This window comes from Pleurodeles waltl, chromosome 4_1 (genome assembly GCF_031143425.1).
Source record: "Pleurodeles waltl isolate 20211129_DDA chromosome 4_1, aPleWal1.hap1.20221129, whole genome shotgun sequence".
Classification (NCBI taxonomy): Eukaryota; Metazoa; Chordata; class Amphibia; order Caudata; family Salamandridae; genus Pleurodeles; species Pleurodeles waltl.
Window position 1 is genome coordinate 131,084,957 of NC_090442.1, and position 21,733 is coordinate 131,106,689.

Consider the following 21,733-nt stretch of genomic DNA (forward strand, 5'->3'; position numbering starts at 1 on the left):
GTGGAGCTGAAACACAAATGTGTGTTTTTTAGGTTGCGCATAACAGCGTGCTAGTGCTGTTTTTCCATCGTTTTGGTATGTGCCTGGGCTTTTAACAACGCCCAGCTCACGCCCATCACTATCACTCGTTCGTGGGCTTGCCCATCAAAAATCTTTTGATGACATTGGTAAATGCTTTACGTGTGTCCCTCCTTGGCGAGGTTTTGTTACCGCCTTGGCCATCTCCACTGTTACATGGCTTATTTATTGTACTTCTGATGATAAGTTTGACTGCGAGTGAACTTCTTTTTCCTTTTGTGTGTCTCTTCACCTGATACTCATGGCGACCATAGCGCTGTGAATCGGCTCGTGAAACTATTTCACTTGTAATTTTCAATCTAAGTGGCAAGAAAAGTCCGGTTAGTAGTTTACAACGCTAATAGCTCTAACTCTAGCACATGCGAGACCCGTTGCATTGCAAATGCTTGTTATTTATTTGTTCTTGTTTTACTGTGTGCTTGGCTTGATACAAGGTTTGCAGCCGCTTTCTTTGCTTTGCTTGCTATTCATCTTTTGTGTGCCAGGAGTGTACCTTAACTCCTTTAAAGGGAGTGCCCCAACATTTGGTTTGCTGAACATAGTGACGAGTGGGGCACATCGCTTCAAGTTTAGACAGCACGGGAGTCGGCAAAGACGTCTTTATATGCTGTACTGTTGCTAGTGCAAGGCACATTGTTTCAAGGCTCACTACGTGTTGTCTGGTAAAAACACATCACAACCTTCCTGTGTCGCTGGCAGAACATGTGCGCTAGCACTGCTAGCATTGGGACATTACTTTTTCTTTTTTCATTCAGCGATACTTCCTGATATGATGGCGCTAGAAATATGAATTACCCCATCAACTTCAGTAAAATTTACTTGTCAGGGCCAGTCCCCCCGCAAGGCCAATGAGGAGCCTCCCCGGATTTGGAGCTCGACACAGCCGCGGGGAGGAACTGTAAAATTACCATAACTCCTGAGTATAAGCGCAGTTAGTTTTGCTGCCTTTGCAAGAAAGGGGCTCGTAACTGCACAACCTTAATTAGATGATTGCTCTCCTAATGCCCACGTATACTCCTTAAGGAAGCAGCTAAAACCTTTTGTTTAGCTTGAAGAACACACACTAGCGCTACTAGCATCGAATATTGTGGAACTGACTGCAGGAAAGTTTGGCGTGCCTGTAAATCACAAATGTGATTAAACAGAATCGGAGGTCCTTTGTATGGGAATCATTTGTTACTTCTTGTCGAACTTGGCATGTTTAGCATGTTTTGTTTTGCGCATTTTATCAGCTTGTACTAAAACCTTCTCAGGCACACATTCCTGCATGCACAGCTACCCGCCTGTACAGTATGCTTACATTTTACACATAGACACTTTCTTGTTCATGTACACTTCTAATGTAAAGTTTGTTTTCCAGTCACGATTTTAGCTAACTCATGTGCATACTAAACTTAAAATCATTTCGCTGCCTAATTTGTCTCCTGGCATGCCTTAACGCCTCATCCCCTCACAGCTGAGAAGAATGTCTTCCCCTGCACTTTTACTAAAGGGCCTGTAAAATGTGGATAGTCCTCAGCCCTCTGCTTCACAGGAGACTCTGCGGGCTCTCCAGGGCCAATTAACACCTCCATCAGAAACCCAGGGTTGTCATTCAGCCTCTGTCCTTCTTCATTAAATGCCACATAGCTTCTCTAACCTCAAGGAAAAGATAACCCTAGCAGTTGTAGTAATTCCCACCGCTGATAGGTACTATATATGAAAGTGTTTGCCATTGTAGCACAAATGATCGTTATTGCAGGCAGTTTTCTTGTAGGCACTACATTAAATCTCTGGTGAAAAATACTACAGGGTACTCTGACGTGCCATAAATATTGGAATGTATGACCTGTCCCTCTGGCGGCATTTCTGCAAAACACAAGGCTTTTAGCCAAAATATTTGAAAAAAATGCTATAAATTGTGAGGTTTTTTTCAAAAGCAATTCTGGGTGGCGTGATATTTTCTCCCGAGGGAAGTTTGTGTTTCAGTTCAGCCCTGGCAGCTCTTTCATTTTAAACAATTGTAGTTAACATGTTTGAGTAGGTGTCATAGCAGCCAGGGTATGTGTTTGCAGTCTGCCCAGATTAGGAAGTGTGTGCAAGCACCACACAATCCTGATCTGGAGGGCACGCCTCTTCGACAAACGAAGCAGAATATTTTGTGCAGGCGAATGTCTTCAAGGATAATGTCGCCTTGAAACGCTGTATTTACACAGCTTACCTTTAGAAGTCGTGCAATTTCTAAGTTTAGGCAATAGCAGTTTTGAACCTTATTTAATGTATCGACCTCCGGAGGAGGTAAGTCTGATTTGGCCATGCTGTCCAGATGTTAGCAACAAGATCATATTTCACAGGAACACATTTCCACCACATACAACTCAGTTGTCAATTTATTTACATGTTTGTATGTAAGCATTTCAGCCTTCCATTTATTATTTGTGTCTCATTATTTGCTGCAGATAAAGGAAGAAGGTAAATGGAAGTCATTTAGTTATATGCAGGGCCATTGGAACTATGTGGCAAAGAGGACAAAATTATGTGGCAAAAAAGGACAAAATTATGTGGCAGCGTTCACCAATTTATGTGGCAAGAAAAGTCCAGTTATGCATTTACAACACCAATAGCTGTAACTCAAGTAAATGTGAGGCCTATTGCATTGCAAATGCTGGTTTTCAAGAGCCTATGTGTGGGGGAAGGGAGCAAAGAGAGCTGGGAGCAAACAACTCCCCATCTCTGAAGTGGGAGGGCGAAAAGCAAACAGGAGCAGCCTGCTGGGAATTTGACTCACACTTGTTTTTCCTCACCCGTTGATGCTTTGTGATGCAATCTCTATTTAAAGAAAATATTCCAAGTAGGGAAATATAAATGCCCCTTTTGATGGCAAACCTTAGCATTGTGAGATGAGTAATAGGTTTTGGCCCATATTGACAAGCACATAAGCAGTGATACAGAATTTAAGAGAAACGTGAACTGGTAGTAGTGGTCAGGGCCGGCTTTAGGGCGGTGCGAGCGGTGCAGCTGCACTGGGTGCTGACCTGAATTAGGGGCGCTGACCTCAGGCGTGCGCTTTGTTTAGCAATAACTTAGAAACTTGCGATTTAAAACCACCTGCTGAAAAGTTCCTTGTGTGTCCAGCGTTCGGGAAGCAATTAAAATCTCAAGATACCTCTTGTGATTAATGTCCCTGCTACATAGAGAGATGGAGGTTTTGTCTAGCTGCAGCTTTCACTCACCATAAAATAGCATCAATGGTTAATATGCCTGCTGCAAAGAACTATATTCTGTGTGGATAGCTGAATGGATTAGTAAAGCCAGCCTTTACACCAGCTTTAAAACAAACCAATGCATGTGAAAGGGGGGCTATTGAGAGATGAGGGGCACATTTGCCTGTTGGTAGTGAGGGAATCCCAGGAGGTGATCATGGGGTAGGGTGTGCCGAAAAAGTCTGCCCCACAGGTGCCACCAACGCTAAAGTGGTCTCTGGTAGTGGTAATGATGGGCACACATCCAACAAGCAACCATGCGTTAATAGCAAAAGCAAATCAAATAGAGAAGTATGCACAGTTAGAATAAAGTGGTGCTGAACGGTAACAATGCCCAACTACCCACAGGCAAATCAGTGCAACACACAGGTGACACTACACAACATGGGGACAAGGGCACCACAGCACTCAAAGGAAGTCATTCAGAATGTAACTCAAGAGAATAGGAAGCTGGCTTTGTAGATACTATCTCAAAGTGATAGTGTGCACAGAGTCCAGGGGTTCCCAAAGAGGTTTGACAGTGGCAATATTAGATAATACTAATGCTCTATTTGTGGTAATGTGGTAGAGCAGTTAGGCTTATCAGAGGGTAGTGTTAAGCATTTGTTGTACACACACAGGCAATAAATGAGAACACACACATAGGGGGTCATTCTGACCCCGGCCGGCGGCGGAAGCCGCCGGCCTGGCTGGGACCGCCAAAATACCGCTGCGCGGTCAAAAGACCGCCGCGGGTATTCTGGCTTTCCCGCTGGGCTGGCGGGCGACCGCCAGAAGGCCGCCCACCAGCCCAGCGGGAAACCCCTTCCCACGAGGAAGCCGGCTCCGAATGGAGCCGGCGGAGTGGGAAGGGTGCGACGGGTGCAGTTGCACCCGTCACGATTTTCAGTGTCTGCAAGGCAGACACTGAAAATCTTTGTGGGGCCCTGTTATGGGGGCCCCTGCAGTGCCCATGCCAGTGGCATGGGCACTGCAGGGGCCCCCAGGGGCCCCACAACACCCCTTACCGCCATCCTGTTCCAGGCGGTCACGACCGCCAGGAACAGGATGGCAGTTGTGGGGGTCGGAATCCCCATGGCGGCGCAGCAAGCTGCGCCGCCGTGGAGGATTCCCCAGGGCAGCGGAAAACCGCCGGTCCACCGCCGGTTTTCCGTTTCTGACCGCGGCTGTACCGCCGCGGTCAGAATGCCCATGGGAGCACCGCCAGCCTGTTGGCGGTGCTCCCGCGGTCGTTGGCCCTGGCGGTTTTTACCGCCAGGGTCAGAATGACTTTTACGAATGACTTAACTCCAGGCCAATAAGTTTTTATATAGAAAAATATTATTTTCTTAATTTATTTTAGAACCACAAGATTCAGATATCACATAAGTACAGAAATTGTAAGGTACTTGGCATAGGTAAATATAGAACTTTGAATAAAAACAGTAATGTACACAGTGTAGCATAAAATGGAAATAAGCTATTTTAAAAGTGGACACTGCAAAATTCAACAGTTCCTGGGGGAGGTAAGTAAAGGTTAGTTTGCCAGGTAAGTAAAGCACTTACAAGTTCAGTCTCCGGGGCATAGGCAGCCCACTGCTAGGGGTTCGAGTCAAACCCAAACACCCAGCAACACAGGGCCAGTCAGGTGCAGAGATCAAAGAGGGGTCCAAATAACATAGGCGCCTATGGAGACTAGGGGTGCTCCGGTTCCAGTCTGCTAGCAGGTAAGTACCTGCGTCCTCCGGGAGCAGACCAGGGGAGTTTTGTAGAGCACTGGGGGTCCAAAGTAGGCACACAAACTACACCCTCACTAGGGCGGCCGGGTGCAGTGGGTGAACAAGGTGTTGGGTTTTGTGTTGAAATCAATGGAGGGACCCGGGGGTCACTCTGGCGATGCAGGCAGGGCACAGGGGGCTTCTCGGGCTGCCACCGACTGGGCAAAGATGAGGGCCGTCTGCTGGTCACTCCTGCACCGGAAATTGATTCCTCTCGGGCCTGGGGGCTGTGGGTGCAGTGCTTCTTCCAGGCGTCGGGTTCTTTGTTACCGGGTAGTCGCGGTCAGGGGGATTCTCTGGATTCTCTCTGCAGGTGTCGCCGTGGGGGTGCAGAGAGGTCGTCTCAGGGTGGACACGTCGTGGGAGTCACCTGGGGGTCCTCTCTTCAGTGTTGGTTTCTCTGGACACGGGCGGGGGCGTCGGGTGCAGAGTGTTGGGGACTCACGCTTCAGGAGTGAGGTGGGAGTCCCATTAAAGATGGTTTCTTCTTTGTTGCTTTTGGCAGACCTGCTGTCCACTGGAGTTTCTTGGTCCTTTGGGTTTGCAGGGCAGTCCTCTGAGTCGGCAGAGGTCACTGGGCCTGCTGGATATGTCGCTGTTGCATGTTCTTTGAATCTGGAGACAGGCCGGTAGGGCTGGGGCCAAAGCAGTTGTTGTCTCCTTCTCTGTGGGGTTTTCAGGCCAGCAGTCCTCCTTCTTGTTAGGTCGTCAGGAATCTGAAGCCCTGGGTTCAGGGTCACCCCTAAATACTGAATTTAGGGGTGTGTTAGGGTCACAGGGGAGTAGCCAATGGCTACTGTCCTCGAGGGTGGCTACACCCTCCTTGTGCTCCCTCCCTTTGGGGAGGGGAGCACATCCCTATCCCTATTGGGCTATGTTAGAAATGGGGTTTTTGGTTGGCAGTCAGGTTACCCTCTGTCCAAGCAAAAGCCCTCACTCTAGTCAGGGTAAGTCACACACTATCCAAGATTATCCTGTGCCCACCCTCTGGTAGCTTGGCACGAGCAGTCAGGCTTAACTTAGAAGGCAATGTGTAAAGTATTTGTGCAATAAGTCATACAATACCACCATATAACACCACAAAAATACACCACACAGTGTTTAGAAAAATATATAATATTTATCAAGATAATTGTAGGTCAAAAAGAATAAAGATGCAATGGAAAATTGTAGAACTATCACAGGAAAGTGATAGAAAGTGTCTTAAGTCTTTAGAATGCAATACAGTGTCTTTCAAGCACAAAGTACCTGGTTTCTGGTGGAAAATCTCCTCAGAGGGCCACAGGAAAAGGGATGCGTGGAAAAAGGGTGTGTGCGTCGATTTCTCCTCAGCACACAAAGACTTGCGTCGTTCTTTTCCACGCGGGGAAGTCGGGCGTCGTTTTCCGGCGCGCAGACAATCTCTTTTCGGGGATCGCGGGGATTACCAGATGTCCCGGGTCTGTGCGTGGATTCTCCTACTTGTTTTCCGGCTGCGCGTTGTTCTGCGGGACTGCGCGTCGAAGTTTCGATCTCACGGCAGGCGTCGCGTCGATTTCTCCTTGGAAGTCGGGCGGCGTTGTCCTTGCGAGGCCGTGCGTCGAAATTTTGGTCTCACGGCAGGCGTCGCGTCGATTTCTCCTCGGAAGTCGGGCGGCGTTGTCCTTGCGAGGCCGTGCGTCAAAGTTTCGCGTTCATGGTAGGCGTCGCGTCGATTTCTCCTGGAAAGTCGGGCGGCGTTGTCCTTGCGAGGTTGTGCGTCGAAGTCTCGATCGTCCCGAGAGCGTCGCGTTGATCAGCGTCGGTGTGCGGCGTTTTTCTTGCCGCGAAACAAGCTGTGCGTCGAAATTTTCGGCGCACGGAGCGTCCAAGTGAAAGGAAGAAGTCTTTTTGGTCCTGAGACTTCAAGGAACAGGAGGCAAGCTCTATCCAAGCCCTTGGAGAGCACTTTCACAGCCAGACAAGAGTTCAGCAAGGCAGCAGGGCAACAGCAAGGCAGCAGTCCTTTGTAGAAAGCAGACAGGTGAGTCCTTTGAGCAGCCAGGCAGTTCTTCTTGGCAGGATGTAGTTTCTGGTTCCGGTTTCTTCTCCAGCAAGTGTCTGATGAGGTAGGGCAGAGGCCCTGTTTTATACCCAAATGTGCCTTTGAAGTGGGGGAGACTTCAAAGAGTGGCTAAGAAGTGCACCAGGTCCCCTTTCAGTTCAATCCTGTCTGCCAGGGTCCCAGTAGGGGGTGTGGCAGTCCTTTGTGTGAGGGTAGGCCCTCCACCCTCCCAGCCCAGGAAGACCCATTCAAAATGCAGATGTATGCAAGTGAGGCTGAGTACCCTGTGTTTGGGGTGTGTCTGAGTGAATGCACAAGGAGCTGTCAACTAAACCTAGCCAGACGTGGATTGTAAGGCACAGAAGGATTTAAGTGCAAAGAAATGCTCACTTTCTAAAAGTGGCATTTCTAGAATAGTAATATTAAATCCGACTTCACCAGTCAGTAGGATTTTGTATTACCATTCGGGCCATACTAAATATGACCTCCCTGCTCCTTTCAGATCAGCAGCTGCCACTTCAACAGTGTATGAGGGCAGCCCCAATGTTAGCCTATGAAGGGAGCAGGTCTCACAGTAGTGCAAAAACGAATTGAGGGTTTTTTTACACTACCAGGACATATAACTACACAGGTACATGTCCTGCCTTTTACCTACACAGCACCCTGCTCTAGGGGATACCCAGGGCACACATTAAGGGTGACTTATATGTAGAAAAAGGGGAGCTCTATGCTTGGCAGGTACTTTTAAATGCCAAGTCGAGGTGGCAGTGAAACTGCCCACACAGGCCTAGCAATGGTAGGCCTGAGACAAGGAAAAGGGGCTACTTAAGTGGGTGGCACAATCCGTGCTGCAGGTCCACTAGTAGCATTTAATCTATAGGCCCTAGGCACCTGGAGTGCACATTACTGGGGACTTATACGTAGATTAAATAGTTCAATCAGGTATGATCCAAAGTTACCATGTTTACAGAGAGAGAGCATATGCACTTTAGCACTGGTTAGCAGTGGTAAAGTGCGCAGAGTCTAAAAACCAGCAAAAACAGTATCCCAAAAGTGGGGGGAGGCAGGCAAAAAGTTAGGGGTGACTACCCTAAGGCTGTCAGGTCTAACAGGCTAAATCCTCCAAAACAAGATGGAGGATTTTCCAAGGAGGGGGTCACTTCAGCTCTGGTCACCTTAGGGGTGGACCTGGCTGAGGGGGTGACTCCTCCTTGTTTTTCTCATTATCTCCCTGGACTTGACGCCAAAAGTGGGGCTGTGTCCGGGGGGCAGACATCTCCACTAGCTGGAGTACCCTAGGGCATTGTAGCATGAAGCCTGAGCCTTTGAACCTCACTGCTAGGTGTTACAGTTCCTGCAGGGGGGAGGTGTGAAGCACCTCCACCCAGTGCAGGCTTTGTTTCTGGCCTCAGAGAGCACAAAGGCTGTCACCTGAGGGGGTCAGAAACTTGTCTCTCAGTGGCAGACTAGCACAGACCAGTCAGTCCTGCACTGAAGGATTGGGTAAAATACAGGGGGCATCTCTAAGATGCTCTCTGTATGAATTTTTTAATAAATCCAGCATTGGCATCAGTGTGTGTTTATTATTCTCAGAAGTTTGATACCAAACTTCCCAGTGTTCAGTGTAGCCATTATGGAACTGTGGAGTTCGTTTTGACAAACTCCCAGACCATATATTTAATATGGCCACACTGTACTTTCAATGCCTAAGAATAGACCTAGACACTGTAGGGGCATATTGCCCATGCAGCTATGCCCTCACCTGTAGTATAGTGCACCCTGCCTTAGGGCTTTAAGGCATGCTAGAGGGGTGACTTACCTATGCCATAGGCAGTATTTTGTGTGCATGGCACCCTGAGGGGGGTGCCATGTCGACTTTGCCTTTTTCTCTCCACCAACACACAGAGTCTGCAATGGCAGTGTGCATGTGTTAGGTGAGGGGTCCCTTAGGGTGGCACAACAAATGCTGCAGACATAAGGGACCTTCCCTGGTCACAGGGCCCTTGGTAGCACTGGTATCTTTTACGAGGGACTAATCTGTGTGCCAGGGATGTGCCAATTGTGGAAACAATGTACATTTTTTGTGAAAGAGCACTGGTGCTGGGGCCTGGTTAGCAGGGTCCCAGCACACTTCTCAGTCAAGTCAGCATCAATATCAGGCAAAAAGTGGTGGGGGGGTGTAACTGCAACAAGGAGCAATTTTCCTACAACGGTTAAAGACTTTAATGAATGTTTCAGATAGTCAGCCGAAAACTTTTTCAGATGGAGCAACATCCACAGCCAACACGTGTTTTGTCACCTTAGTGACTTTTTCAAGGCTAGAAACCCACCAGGGGTATCAAGAAATACCTAACATCCTCCTATGTTCTAATCATAGCGCTGACGGCGAGCCAGCAGAAATTAATGTAACAAATCACAGGTTTGTAGAAAATCGGTTTCACACCAACCCTTAGGTTTGAAAAATAATGTCAGGTATCTAATGATGTAACAAAGTCCTATTTGCACCTAAGTCCAGTAAAATCCAAACAACTCATGGCTCCAAACGCCGCTCTCCGAAACATTTGTATTTTCCGGTTCATGACTTACCTGGGTCTTCAATTATTTATGTTTGCAATTTGGTAGTAGAATGTCACTCATACACACACCGAAACCAGAGACACGAATCATGGACATTTCACAGATAAGCAATGCGAAAACTTGACCCGTGAAACAACCGTTATCTGTCAGTATTGCCAAAAGATGATATTGGGATGAACGCGCTCCACAAATACCCCTCCTGTTATACTTAAAGGCCCAAGCGCACCCGCGCCAGGTGCGCCGCTCTAGCTCACCGCCTCTATGCTCACCAAATCCACAATAAAATCCTGGAATAAACTTTTCTCCACTGACATATGTCCAGAATATTCAGCCTTTGAGCACCTGCCTATTACGACCTCAAGTTGCAGGTTTCGCCCTCTTACATATATTTCCGGCTCCGTGGGAAGCGCAAACGTACTTTCGAGCATACTTAAGGACCAACTGCAAGACATAAAGATAAAAAAAACACTCTCTCTACCTTATACACCTTGGGGGCTTCCTCTATGGGGCGCACGGCATGGTTCTTGTGCTCCTCGGATGCCCAACAGACTAGACAGATGGCTCTGCGGTCCTGTGTGCAAATCAGCTTCAGCCCCTCACCGTGGCTCTCGCACACGGTCCCGTCTTGGAGCATGTCTACGGCTGCGCAGAATCTCCTCTCTTCGGTGCTGCTTGAAAGGTACCCGGCTCCTCCGCTCAGGTGATGTGGATGCGACTTGCACGGCTCGATCTTTGAGGTACCGAACGGAAAACGAACAAAACACGGCTTTCTTCGCTCTGTGATTATAAGGCTCTGTGACACGTCCAACATATACCTGTTTCAGTTTCATTTCACCTGGAGTCTTGACGAAAATATTTAATCATGTATTAGTCAGGCTGCCAAGCCCATTTCCTACTCCTCCGATCCAGGTGGCATGTTGCTGTCGTACTAAATAACTAAATAAAAAACAATACAAATGAAATAGTGCTTTATCCACTGTGTTGTATTGACCGGCATTCAGGTACACCTTTAAACATTTTTCGTTTAAATATGTGGTTCTACAGCTGAGAAAGCGAGCAAACAAAACAAGCATTTGCAAAGCCAATAGGTCTCGCCTTTGTGAGATTTATTGGCTTTGTGATTTTTATTTTGTTATCTTGCATAGTATGTTATAATGTGGTATGGTGTGTCACTAAGTAGTATGGTATGCTATGGCCTGTCATTGCATTGTATGCTATGGTCTATAATTGTATGGTACGTCATTGTGTAGTATTGAATGGCCTGTTATCGTATGGTATGTTACGATATGGCCTGCCATTGTATAGTATGGTATGGCCTGTCATAGTGTGGTATGGTGTGTTATATAGTATGGTATGATATAGTACCTCATTGCACAGTACAGAAGGTTTCGCCTGTCATAGCGTGGTATGGTGTGTTATATAGTATGGTATGATATAGTACCTCATTGCACAGTACAGAAGGTTTGGCCTGTCATAGCATGGTATGGTGTGTTATATAGTATGGTATGATATAGTACCTCATTGCACAGTACAGAAGGTTTGGCCTGTCATAGCATGGTATGGTGGAGCGTTGTATCATGCGTTATGCTATGGTATGGCATTGCATAACATGGTATGTTATTGTATGGCATGTTGTATCACTGTATAGTATGGGAAATGAGAACAGCTCAATTCTTCACACTAGTATCAGAAATGTAATTGCAGAGTTTGCATAAGTTTGCCCAAATTTGCACACACATTTACACTGACTGACTGGACCAAAAATTTGTAATTTTGCACTGGTAGTCAGGTGCAAATATTTTCCACTGACTGGTCAGTGCAAATCCAGATGCAAACTTGCTGTGCGTGCTTGAAACTTCAAATGAAAAAAAAGACAGAATCTAAAGACATTTTTATTCAGAATAGTTTACTATAGGAGGAGCCATAAAGTTTATGTAACGAATATCAAGGTTCATGCAGATCTTTGGGGGTTAGGAGAGGTTAAGTGATTTACATCTGGCGATTTCATATTGCTGAATTTTCAGCTGCGAGATGCCCACTGACCCTGGCCTCTCTAATATCACATCACCTTGCACTGAAGGCCGTGTAAGTGTCCTTTTCCCATCATAAATCTCTGCCTACAAGAGATGAAGTGTAAAAGCAATGGTCAGCCATGGGGAACATCGAACATATGCATGGACCCACTTGAGCGCCCTGTGCCACAGATCCGTGATCTGCCAAGCATTGGTGTCCTTAGATGCAGGTTAGAACAGCGTCTGAGGTGCACATAGCCCACAGCACAAGATGTATTATTCTCATTACGTGATTTATGATGGAACAAGTACTCCATCTACCAGAATGCAGCTGGTTGTTGATTTTGAAGTCTGCACACCTTGGGTGCCAACACTTGTTCAACAAGCAGGGATGGCGTCGGTTCAACATCCTGTGATCCTGGGCACATCACTTAATCTATTCGTGCATAAATACAATGAATGTGAACTTATGTAATGCAACTTGTGCTTTTGTAAAGCGCTCCAGTAGCTTTGGGTGGGGTTGAATTTGTGCTATATAAAAATGCCCCCCCAAAAAACGAAATAGTACCTCGATCACAGCACAAGTAGTGAAGGGGCAGTGATTAAGATAATCAAAGTGTACTTGGTCCAGGTACCCCAACAGGAAAAGGAAAGGATGCAGGAAGTGACGCCTCGCATGTGCTGACAAATTAGAAGGCAGCAAAGACGAGTGATGGTGATATCAACGAATGGTAGGTAATGGGCGGGCTAAGAACTCCTTTATTAGAATTTTTTTCGTAAAAATAAAATACTAGCTCTTCAAGTGCATGCTGCCTGCAGGCTCAACCTAAAAAAGCCTCAAAAACATGGCACTGCAGATATACACAAGGCTGAAACAGCAGGAAAACCAGGAATCTGCATCAGATGCACGAGGTCTCTGCGAAGGATGGGCACTTTGAAGAAGTGTACAGCAGCCTGATCTTGGTTCATCGATGCCCATATATGGCAAATGCTTTGCACCTAAAAATGTCTTGCGCCCCAAAAAAGCAATGGACTCACCAACACTTCAGAGTGGATTTTGTCATTTTGGTTGTCTGCCTTTGTGTGATCAGAAGTCAGAATGCTAATAATGTCTATAAAATGATCGGATATGTTTATATCTTAGATAGATAACACAGTCAGGAGACTGAACCCTTTGCTTAGTGAAAAAGAGAAATAGGACATATGTCTCTCTAGTTATTTGTTCAAATATATGGAAGTGCTTGGGATATCAATGTGCAAACAAATGCTGACACGTTACTGTGATTAGCTAATACTATTTTACTGAAGGAAAAAGCCATTTATTTCACATGCATTTTCTATGTAAATTTGATAGACTAGCGCTACTGATTGAATTATGCTTGAAAGGTAAAAAACATCACACAACTCAGCCCAAGGAGACAGACGTCTAGCTCGGAATGGTTGATGAAGGGTTGCTAACGCCCTACAACAGCACACACCGTCTAGTGCAGGGCGACCCCTGCCGGCCACCTGAAAAAGACAACCTTAGCAAGCGGAGCCTATGATTTCGAGCCAACCAATGCCTAAGCAACGGCAGCTGAGAATGTGTGGAGAAACCACCATTTTCGACATCATTTTTATAATATGCCTGTGCGCAGCATTACATTTTCCAAGAATATATACATTTTAAATCCTGTGCTAATAACCGTTGGTAAAAATATTTATTTGGGAGAAATCGACTAAACCCCTCGGCCAGGTTTCACACGTGCGAGTGCATTATACCACTGTAGGCAGCAGGGAGCGCCAGCCACAAAGATGTCTGTCAGAGAACGTGTGAAAGAAACGGGAGCCAAGCCATATTGATGACTCAAGATTCATTATCCGGGCCAGATCAAGAAAGCACATAGGTATGGCTAGTATCAACCGCAACACCAGGAGTTAAGTAAGGTTCTTGAGGTAGCACAGAAACAGAACTGCTGAAGGGAAGGTGTGCTGAAAGAGGGCGTTGTGGTCACGAGAAGACCACTAACTAAATCAAATCAAATCAAATCATTAACATTTATAAAGCGCGCTACTCACCCGTGCGGGTCTCAAGGCGCTAGGGGAAAGGGGGGGAGGGTGGGGGGTTACTGCTGCTCGAAAAGCCAGGTTTTTAGGAGTCTCCGGAATGCAGAGTGGTCCTGGGTGGTCGTGAGGCTGGTGGGGAGGGAGTTCCAGGTCTACACGTAATCACCATGACAAAGAGTATCAGTGGCACACAGGGCCGTCTTTAGGGTGCCGCGAGTGGTGTGGCCGCTCCGGGTGCTGACCTCAGGGGGGGGTGGCGCTGTGTTTAGCAATAACTTACGAAACTGCTGAAAAGTTTCTTGTGCGTCCAGCCTTCAGGAAGCAATTACAATTGTGATTAATGTTCTTGCTAGAGAGAGAGATCGGAGGTTTGTTCGCACAGCCTTGTCTGCCACAAAGTAGCGTAGAGGGTTAATATACCTGCTGCAAAGAAAATCATTATATTTCATGTGGGCAGCTGAGTGGATTAGTAAAGCCAGCCTTTACAAGCCCTTTAAAACAAACTAATGTATGTGAAAGGGGGCTATGGAAAGATGAGAGGCACATCTGCGGGGTGGTAGTGAGGGAATCCGAGGACGTGGTCATGGGGGGAGGCAAAAAAAGACTGTCGCACAGGGTGCCACTAGCGCTAATGCTGGCCCTGAGTGGCAATGCATTAAGCTCGCGCTTCTTAAATAGTACCCCAGTTGTGGGAAATGCCCTAAATCTAAGAACACAATTTATGTTATGCTATTCCGGTAGTCACCCTCCCACCTGGGAAAACGTTGCTGGAATCTGGGGAACCTCTCAGTCCAGCTGTATCATAGTTACACAATACCAGGAGCACACGATAGAAGTCCAATTCTCATAAAAGAAGCAACTGTAAGCCCGTAGTGAGTGTCAGTCGTAGTTCTTGAATCACATATGATGTTCAGTATGCACAAGCAGCCTTGCCAACTTTTTCAAGGCTGCAAGAAGAATTCACAAAAAGCTCCACATTAGTAGCTGTGCATGACAGCGGGATACTTAGAAAGAAACTGCTTAGTATCTTCCTCATTCCCAATATCCACTCCGCAGTCTCATGCCCAAGGTGATTCTGGTCCACGAGAACCGTGTTAGAGATGTAGAATGACGGAATGAAAGGTGAAAACTGTCCCAACACCTCCATGCAAAGTGTCCCTGTTTATAACGTGAAAATCAAAAATTGAGAATAGTAAAGTTCTGCGAAGTTGTGGTAAGCAAGTGGCTGTGATAGAAATCCAGAGGTTCACAAGCAAGAACCAGTGTAAAAAAGGAAAATTACACCACCAACCCAAAGGAAAATTAATGTGAAACTTCAACATTCTTGAACTGTACCTGGGAAGTGCAACGAAGACCACAAATAGGCTATGCACTTACAGCAGCGTAAGACAATGAAACACTTTAGTTTGTGGTAACTGCATAAGCACTCCAATACCTTTGGTTCGAGTTCAGTTTCTCAAAAAAGAAGAAATAGTACCCCAATCACAGTGCAGGAAGCGAACGGACACTAAGTAAGTTTAATCAATGTGTACTTGGTCCAAGCTCCACACAAAGACCATGAACGGATGCAGAAAGTGACGTATCACGAGCACTGTTGAATTAAAAGGAGGCAAAGAAGAGAGATTATGATGCCAACGAATGGTAAGGAACGGGTGAGGTAAAACTGTCTTTCCATTAGATTTTTTTTAACACAAAATATCGTCGCTATGGCGACAGTACATGTGCGCAAACAAACATTCTCTAGAAAAGCAATAGGACTGGGTTTAATGTCATACTTTCTCCACAGTGAGAGACACATAAGGAGTCAGCAGAAGTGGGCCAAAGGGCTGATAGTTGTAAAGTAGTGCTGCATATAATTCAGTGCAAGCCCGTTGAGTGGAGGTGGTAGGATACATGCAAACTGGCAATAGCACTTGTTGAGAGATAAATACTCTATTGGGCTGAGCCACGATGAGATTGACAACATCCCAAACCAATGCTGAAAGAGGCTAGACAAAGAAAGCCAATAGTTGAAAGAGATAGGCCCATCGCCCCTCAATGTATATTGTTCCCAGTAGGACTGTTTGACAGCTGTGCTGTCAAAATCCAGCCCTAAAAATAAATTAAATAAAGCAGAAGTCAAGAGCATCATAACGTGTGGTAGCAATCACATGATGCGCTTTTCTAGGTACTGCAAGAAGACATTACAATTATCTTCATCGGAGCTTTGTTCTTTACGCAGGACCAATAAAGGTGTGAATACGATGAGACCACAGATAGGCTATGCACTTACAGCAGCGTAAGACAATGAAACACTTTAGTTTGTGATAACTGCATAAGCACTCCAATACCTTTGGTTCCAGTTGAGTTTCTCAAAAAAGAAGAAACAGTACCCCAATCACAGTGCAGGAAGCGAACGGGCACTAAGTAAGGTAAAATACAACACAAGCTTAGCATTTTAGTAAACAATGTATTAATTAGTAAGATTAACAATACCTACACTTATGTATCTCTAGACAAACTAAATCACCCATGGGAGTAGATGACGTATTAATTTTATTGTACTGATGTGGCAGATCTCCTTGAATCTGAAAGTTCTAGTATAGTCATTTAAAAGGAGTCTCCACTGATCGTATGGACCTTTGGACGTTGACTGAAAGCGTATTAACCCCTTCGCTGCCAGGCCTTTTCCCCCTCCTGTGCCGAGCCTTTTTTTGGCTATTTGGGGCAGTTCGCGCTTAGGCCCTCATAACTTTTTGTTCACATAAGCTACCCACGCCAAATTTGCGTCCTTTTTTTCCAACATCCTAAGGGTTCTAGAGGTACCCAGACTTTATGGGTTCCCCAGAAGGAGGCCAAGAAATTAGCCAAAATACAGTGAAAATTTCCTTTTTTTAAAAAAAATGGGAAAAAGGGGCCGCAGAAGAAGGCTTGTGGTTTATCCCTGAAAATGGCATCAACAAAGGGTTTGCTGTGCTAAAATCACCAGCTTCCCAGCTTTCAGGAACAGGCAGACTTGAATCAGAAAACCCAATTTTTCAACACAATTTTGCCATTTTACTGGGACATACACCATTTTTACGATTTGTTGTGCTTTCAGCCTCCTTCCAGTCAGTGACAGAAATGGGCATGAAACCGATGCTGGATCCCAGAAACCGAAACGTTTCTAAAAAGTAGGCAAAATTCTGAATTCAGCAAGGGGTAATTTGTGTAGATCCTACAAGGGTTTCCTACAGAAAATAACAACTGAAAAAATAAATATTGAAATTGAGGTGAAAAAATCTGCAATTTTTCTCTACGTTTTACTCTGTAACTTTTTCCTGCAATGTCTGATTTTTTAAAGCAATATACCGTTACGTCTGCTGGACTCTTCTGGTTGCGAGGATATATAGGGCTTGTAGGTTCATCAAGAACTCTAGGTACCCAGAGCCAATAAATGACCTGCACCCTGCCTTGGGTTTTTATTCTATGCCGGGTATACAGCAATTCATTTGCTGAAATATGAAGAGTAGAAAATAGCTATCAACAAAACCTTTGTATTTCCAAAATGGGCACAAGATAAGGTGTTGAGGAGCAGTGGTTATTTGCACATCTCTGAATTCCGGGGTGCCCATACTAGCATGTGAACTATAGGGCATTTCTCAAATAGACGTCTTTTTTACACACTCTCATACATTTGGAAGGAAAAAATGTAGAGAAAGACAAGGGGCAATAACACTTGTTTTGCTATTCTATGTTCCCCCAAGTCTCCCGATAAAAATGATACCTCACATGTGTGGGTAGGCCTAGCGCCCGCGACAGGAAATGCCCCAAAACACAACGTGGACACATACCATTTTTTTACAGAAAACAGAGGTGTTTTTTGCAAAGTGCCTACCTGTAGATTTTGGCCCCTAGCTCAGCCGGCACCTAGGGAAACCTACCAAACCAGCACATTTTTAATAACTAGAGACCTAGGGGAATACAAGATGGGTTGACTTGTGGGGCTCTGACCAGGTTCTGTTACCCAGAATCCTTTGCAAACCTCAAAATCTGGCTAAAAAACACATTTTCCTCACATTTCGGTAACAGAAAGTTCTGGAATCTGAGAGGAGCCACAAATTTCCTTCCACCCAGCGTTCCCCCAAGTCTCCCGATAAAAATGGTACCTCACTTGTGTGGGTAGACCTAGCGCCCACGAAAGGAAATGGCCCAACACACAACGTGGACACATCCCAATTTTTTTACAGAAAACAGAGGTGTTTTTTGCAAAGTGCCTACCTGTAGATTTTGGCCCCTAGCTCAGCCTGTACCTAGAGAAACCTACCAAACCTGTGCATTTTTGAAAACTAGAGACCTAGGGGAATCCAGGATTGGGTGACATGTGGGGCTCTGACCAGGTTCGGTTACCCAGAATCCTTTGCAAACCTCAAAATTTGGCTATAAAAACACATTTTCCTCACATTTCGGTGACAGAAAGTTCTGGAATCTGAGAGGAGCCACAAATTTCCTTCCACCCAGCGTTCCCCCAAGTCTCCTGATAAAAATGGTACCTCACTTGTGTGGGTAGGCCTAGCGCCCACAAAAGGAAATGGCCCAAAGCACAACGTGGACACATCCCAATTTTTTTACAGAAAACAGAGGTGTTTTTTGCAAAGTGCCTACCTGTATATTTTGGCCCCTAGCTCAGCTGGCACCTAGGGAAACCTACCAAAACAGCACATTTTTGAAAACTAGAGACCTAGGGGAATACAATCTGGGGTGACTTGTGGGGCTCTGACCAGGTTCTGTTACCCAGAATCCTTTGCAAACCTCAAAATTTGGCTAAAAAAACACATTTTCCTTACATTTCGGTGACAGAAAGTTCTGGAATCTGAGAGGAGCCACAAATTTCCTTCCACCCACGTTCCCTTAAGTCTCCCGATAAAAATGGTACCTCACTTGTGTGGGTAGGCCTAGCGCCCACAAAAGGAAATGGCCCAAAACACAACGTGGACACATCCCAATTTTTTTACAGAAAACAGAGGTGTTTTTTGCAAAGTGCCTACCTGTAGATTTTGGCCCCTAGCTCAGCCTGCACCTAGAGAAACCTACCAAACCTGTGCATTTTTGAAAACTAGAGACCTAGGGGAATCCAAGATTGGGTGACTTGTGGGGCTCTGACCAGGTTCCGTTACCCAGAATCCTTTGCAAACCTCAAAAAATTTGGCTATAAAAACACATTTTCCTCACATTTCGGTGACAGAAAGTTCTGGAATCTGAGAGGAGCCACAAATTTCCTTCCACCCAGCGTTCCCCCAAGTCTCCCGATAAAAATGGTACCTCACTTGTGTGGGTAGGCCTAGCGCCCACAAAAGGAAATGGCCCAAAGCACAACGTGGACACATCCCAATTTTTTTACAGAAAACAGAGGTGTTTTTTGCAAAGTGCCTACCTGTATATTTTGGCCCCTAGCTCAGCTGGCACCTAGGGAAACCTACCAAAACAGCAAATTTTTGAAAACTAGAGACCTAGGGGAATACAATCTGGGGTGACTTGTGGGGCTCTGACCAGGTTCCGTTACCCAGAATCCTTTGCAAACCTCAAAAAATTTGGCTATAAAAACACATTTTCCTCACATTTCGGTGACAGAAAGTTCTGGAATCTGAGAGGAGGCACAAATTTCCTTCCACCCAGCGTTCCCTTAAGTCTCCCGATAAAAATGGTACCTCACTTGTGTGGGTAGGCCTAGCGCCCACAAAAGGAAATGGCCCAAAACACAACGTGGACACATCCCAATTTTTTTACAGAAAACAGAGGTGTTTTTTGCAAAGTGCCTACCTGTAGATTTTGGCCCCTAGCTCAGCTGGCACCTAGGGAAACCTACCAGAACAGCACATTTCTGAAAACTAGAGACCTAGGGGAATCCAAGATGGGGTGACTTGTGGGGCTCTGACCAGGTTCTTTTACCCAGAATCCTTTGCAAACCTCAAAATGTGGCTATAAAAACACATTTTCCTCACATTTCGGTGACAGAAAGTTCTGGAATCTGAGAGGAGCCACAAATTTCCTTCCACCCAGCGTTCCCCCAAGTCTCCCGATAAAAATGGTACCTCACTTGTGTGGGTAGGCCTAGCGCCCACAAAAGGAAATGGCCCAAAGCACAACGTGGACACATCCCAATTTTTTTTACAGAAAACAGAGGTGTTTTTTGCAAAGTGCCTACCTGTATATTTTGGCCCCTAGCTCAGCTGGCACCTAGGGAAACCTACCAAAACAGCACATTTTTGAAAACTAGAGACCTAGGGGAATACAATCTGGGGTGACTTGTGGGGCTCTGACCAGGTTCTGTTACCCAGAATCCTTTGCAAACCTCAAAATTTGGCTAAAAAAACACATTTTCCTTACATTTCGGTGACAGAAAGTTCTGGAATCTGAGAGGAGCCACAAATTTCCTTCCACCCAGCGTTCCCCCAAGTCTCCCGATAAAAATGGTACCTCACTTGTGTGGGTAGGCCTAGCGCCCACAAAAGGAAATGGCCCAAAGCACAACGTGGACACATCCCAATTTTTTTACAGAAAACAGAGGTGTTTTTTGCAAAGTGCCTACCTGTATATTTTGGCCCCTAGCTCAGCTGGCACCTAGGGAAACCTACCAAAACAGCAAATTTTTGAAAACTAGAGACCTAGGGGAATACAATCTGGGGTGACTTGTGGGGCTCTGACCAGGTTCCGTTACCCAGAATCCTTTGCAAACCTCAAAAAATTTGGCTATAAAAACACATTTTCCTCACATTTCGGTGACAGAAAGTTCTGGAATCTGAGAGGAGCCACAAATTTCCTTCCACCCAGCGTTCCCTTAAGTCTCCCGATAAAAATGGTACCTCACTTGTGTGGGTAGGCCTAGCGCCCACAAAAGGAAATGGCCCAAAACACAACGTGGACACATCCCAATTTTTTTTACAGAAAACAGAGTTGTTTTTTGCAAAGTGCCTACCTGTAGATTTTGGCCCCTAGCTCAGCTGGCACCTAGGGAAACCTACCAGAACAGCACATTTCTGAAAACTAGAGACCTAGGGGAATCCAAGATGGGGTGACTTGTGGGGCTCTGACCAGGTTCTTTTACCCAGAATCCTTTGCAAACCTCAAAATTTGGCTATAAAAACACATTTTCCTCACATTTCGGTGACAGAAAGTTCTGGAATCTGAGAGGAGCCACAAATTTCCTTCCACCCAGCGTTCCCCCAAGTCTCCCGATAAAAATGGTACCTCACTTGTGTGGGTAGGCCTAGCGCCCACAAAAGGAAATGGCCCAAAGCACAACGTGGACACATCCCAATTTTTTTACAGAAAACAGAGGTGTTTTTTGCAAAGTGCCTACCTGTATATTTTGGCCCCTAGCTCAGCTGGCACCTAGGGAAACCTACCAAAACAGCACATTTTTGAAAACTAGAGACCTAGGGGAATACAATCTGGGGTGACTTGTGGGGCTCTGACCAGGTTCTGTTACCCAGAATCCTTTGCAAACCTCAAAATTTGGCTAAAAAAACACATTTTCCTTACATTTCGGTGACAGAAAGTTCTGGAATCTGAGAGGAGCCACAAATTTCCTTCCACCCAGCGTTCCCCCAAGTCTCCCGATAAAAATGGTACCTCACTTGTGTGGGTAGGCCTAGCGCCCACAAAAGGAAATGGCCCAAAGCACAACGTGGACACATCCCAATTTTTTTACAGAAAACAGAGGTGTTTTTTGCAAAGTGCCTACCTGTATATTTTGGCCCCTAGCTCAGCTGGCACCTAGGGAAACCTACCAAAACAGCAAATTTTTGAAAACTAGAGACCTAGGGGAATACAATCTGGGGTGACTTGTGGGGCTCTGACCAGGTTCCGTTACCCAGAATCCTTTGCAAACCTCAAAAAATTTGGCTATAAAAACACATTTTCCTCACATTTCGGTGACAGAAAGTTCTGGAATCTGAGAGGAGCCACAAATTTCCTTCCACCCAGCGTTCCCTTAAGTCTCCCGATAAAAATGGTACCTCACTTGTGTGGGTAGGCCTA

General features: G+C 45.8%; 1 protein-coding gene across 1 annotated transcript in view; it reads right to left on the bottom strand.

The window, feature by feature from the left end:
• LOC138288481 (E3 ubiquitin-protein ligase TRIM39-like) overlaps positions 1-10,474 on the bottom strand; it is a 232,599-nt gene extending 222,125 nt beyond the window's left edge. The window contains exon 1 of the mRNA XM_069230037.1: positions 10,156-10,474. Within this exon, the coding sequence (XP_069086138.1) occupies positions 10,156-10,311 (156 nt within the window). The 5' untranslated portion in view covers positions 10,312-10,474. The remainder of the gene's footprint in view (positions 1-10,155) is intronic.
• Positions 10,475-21,733: the final 11,259 nt, after the last annotated feature.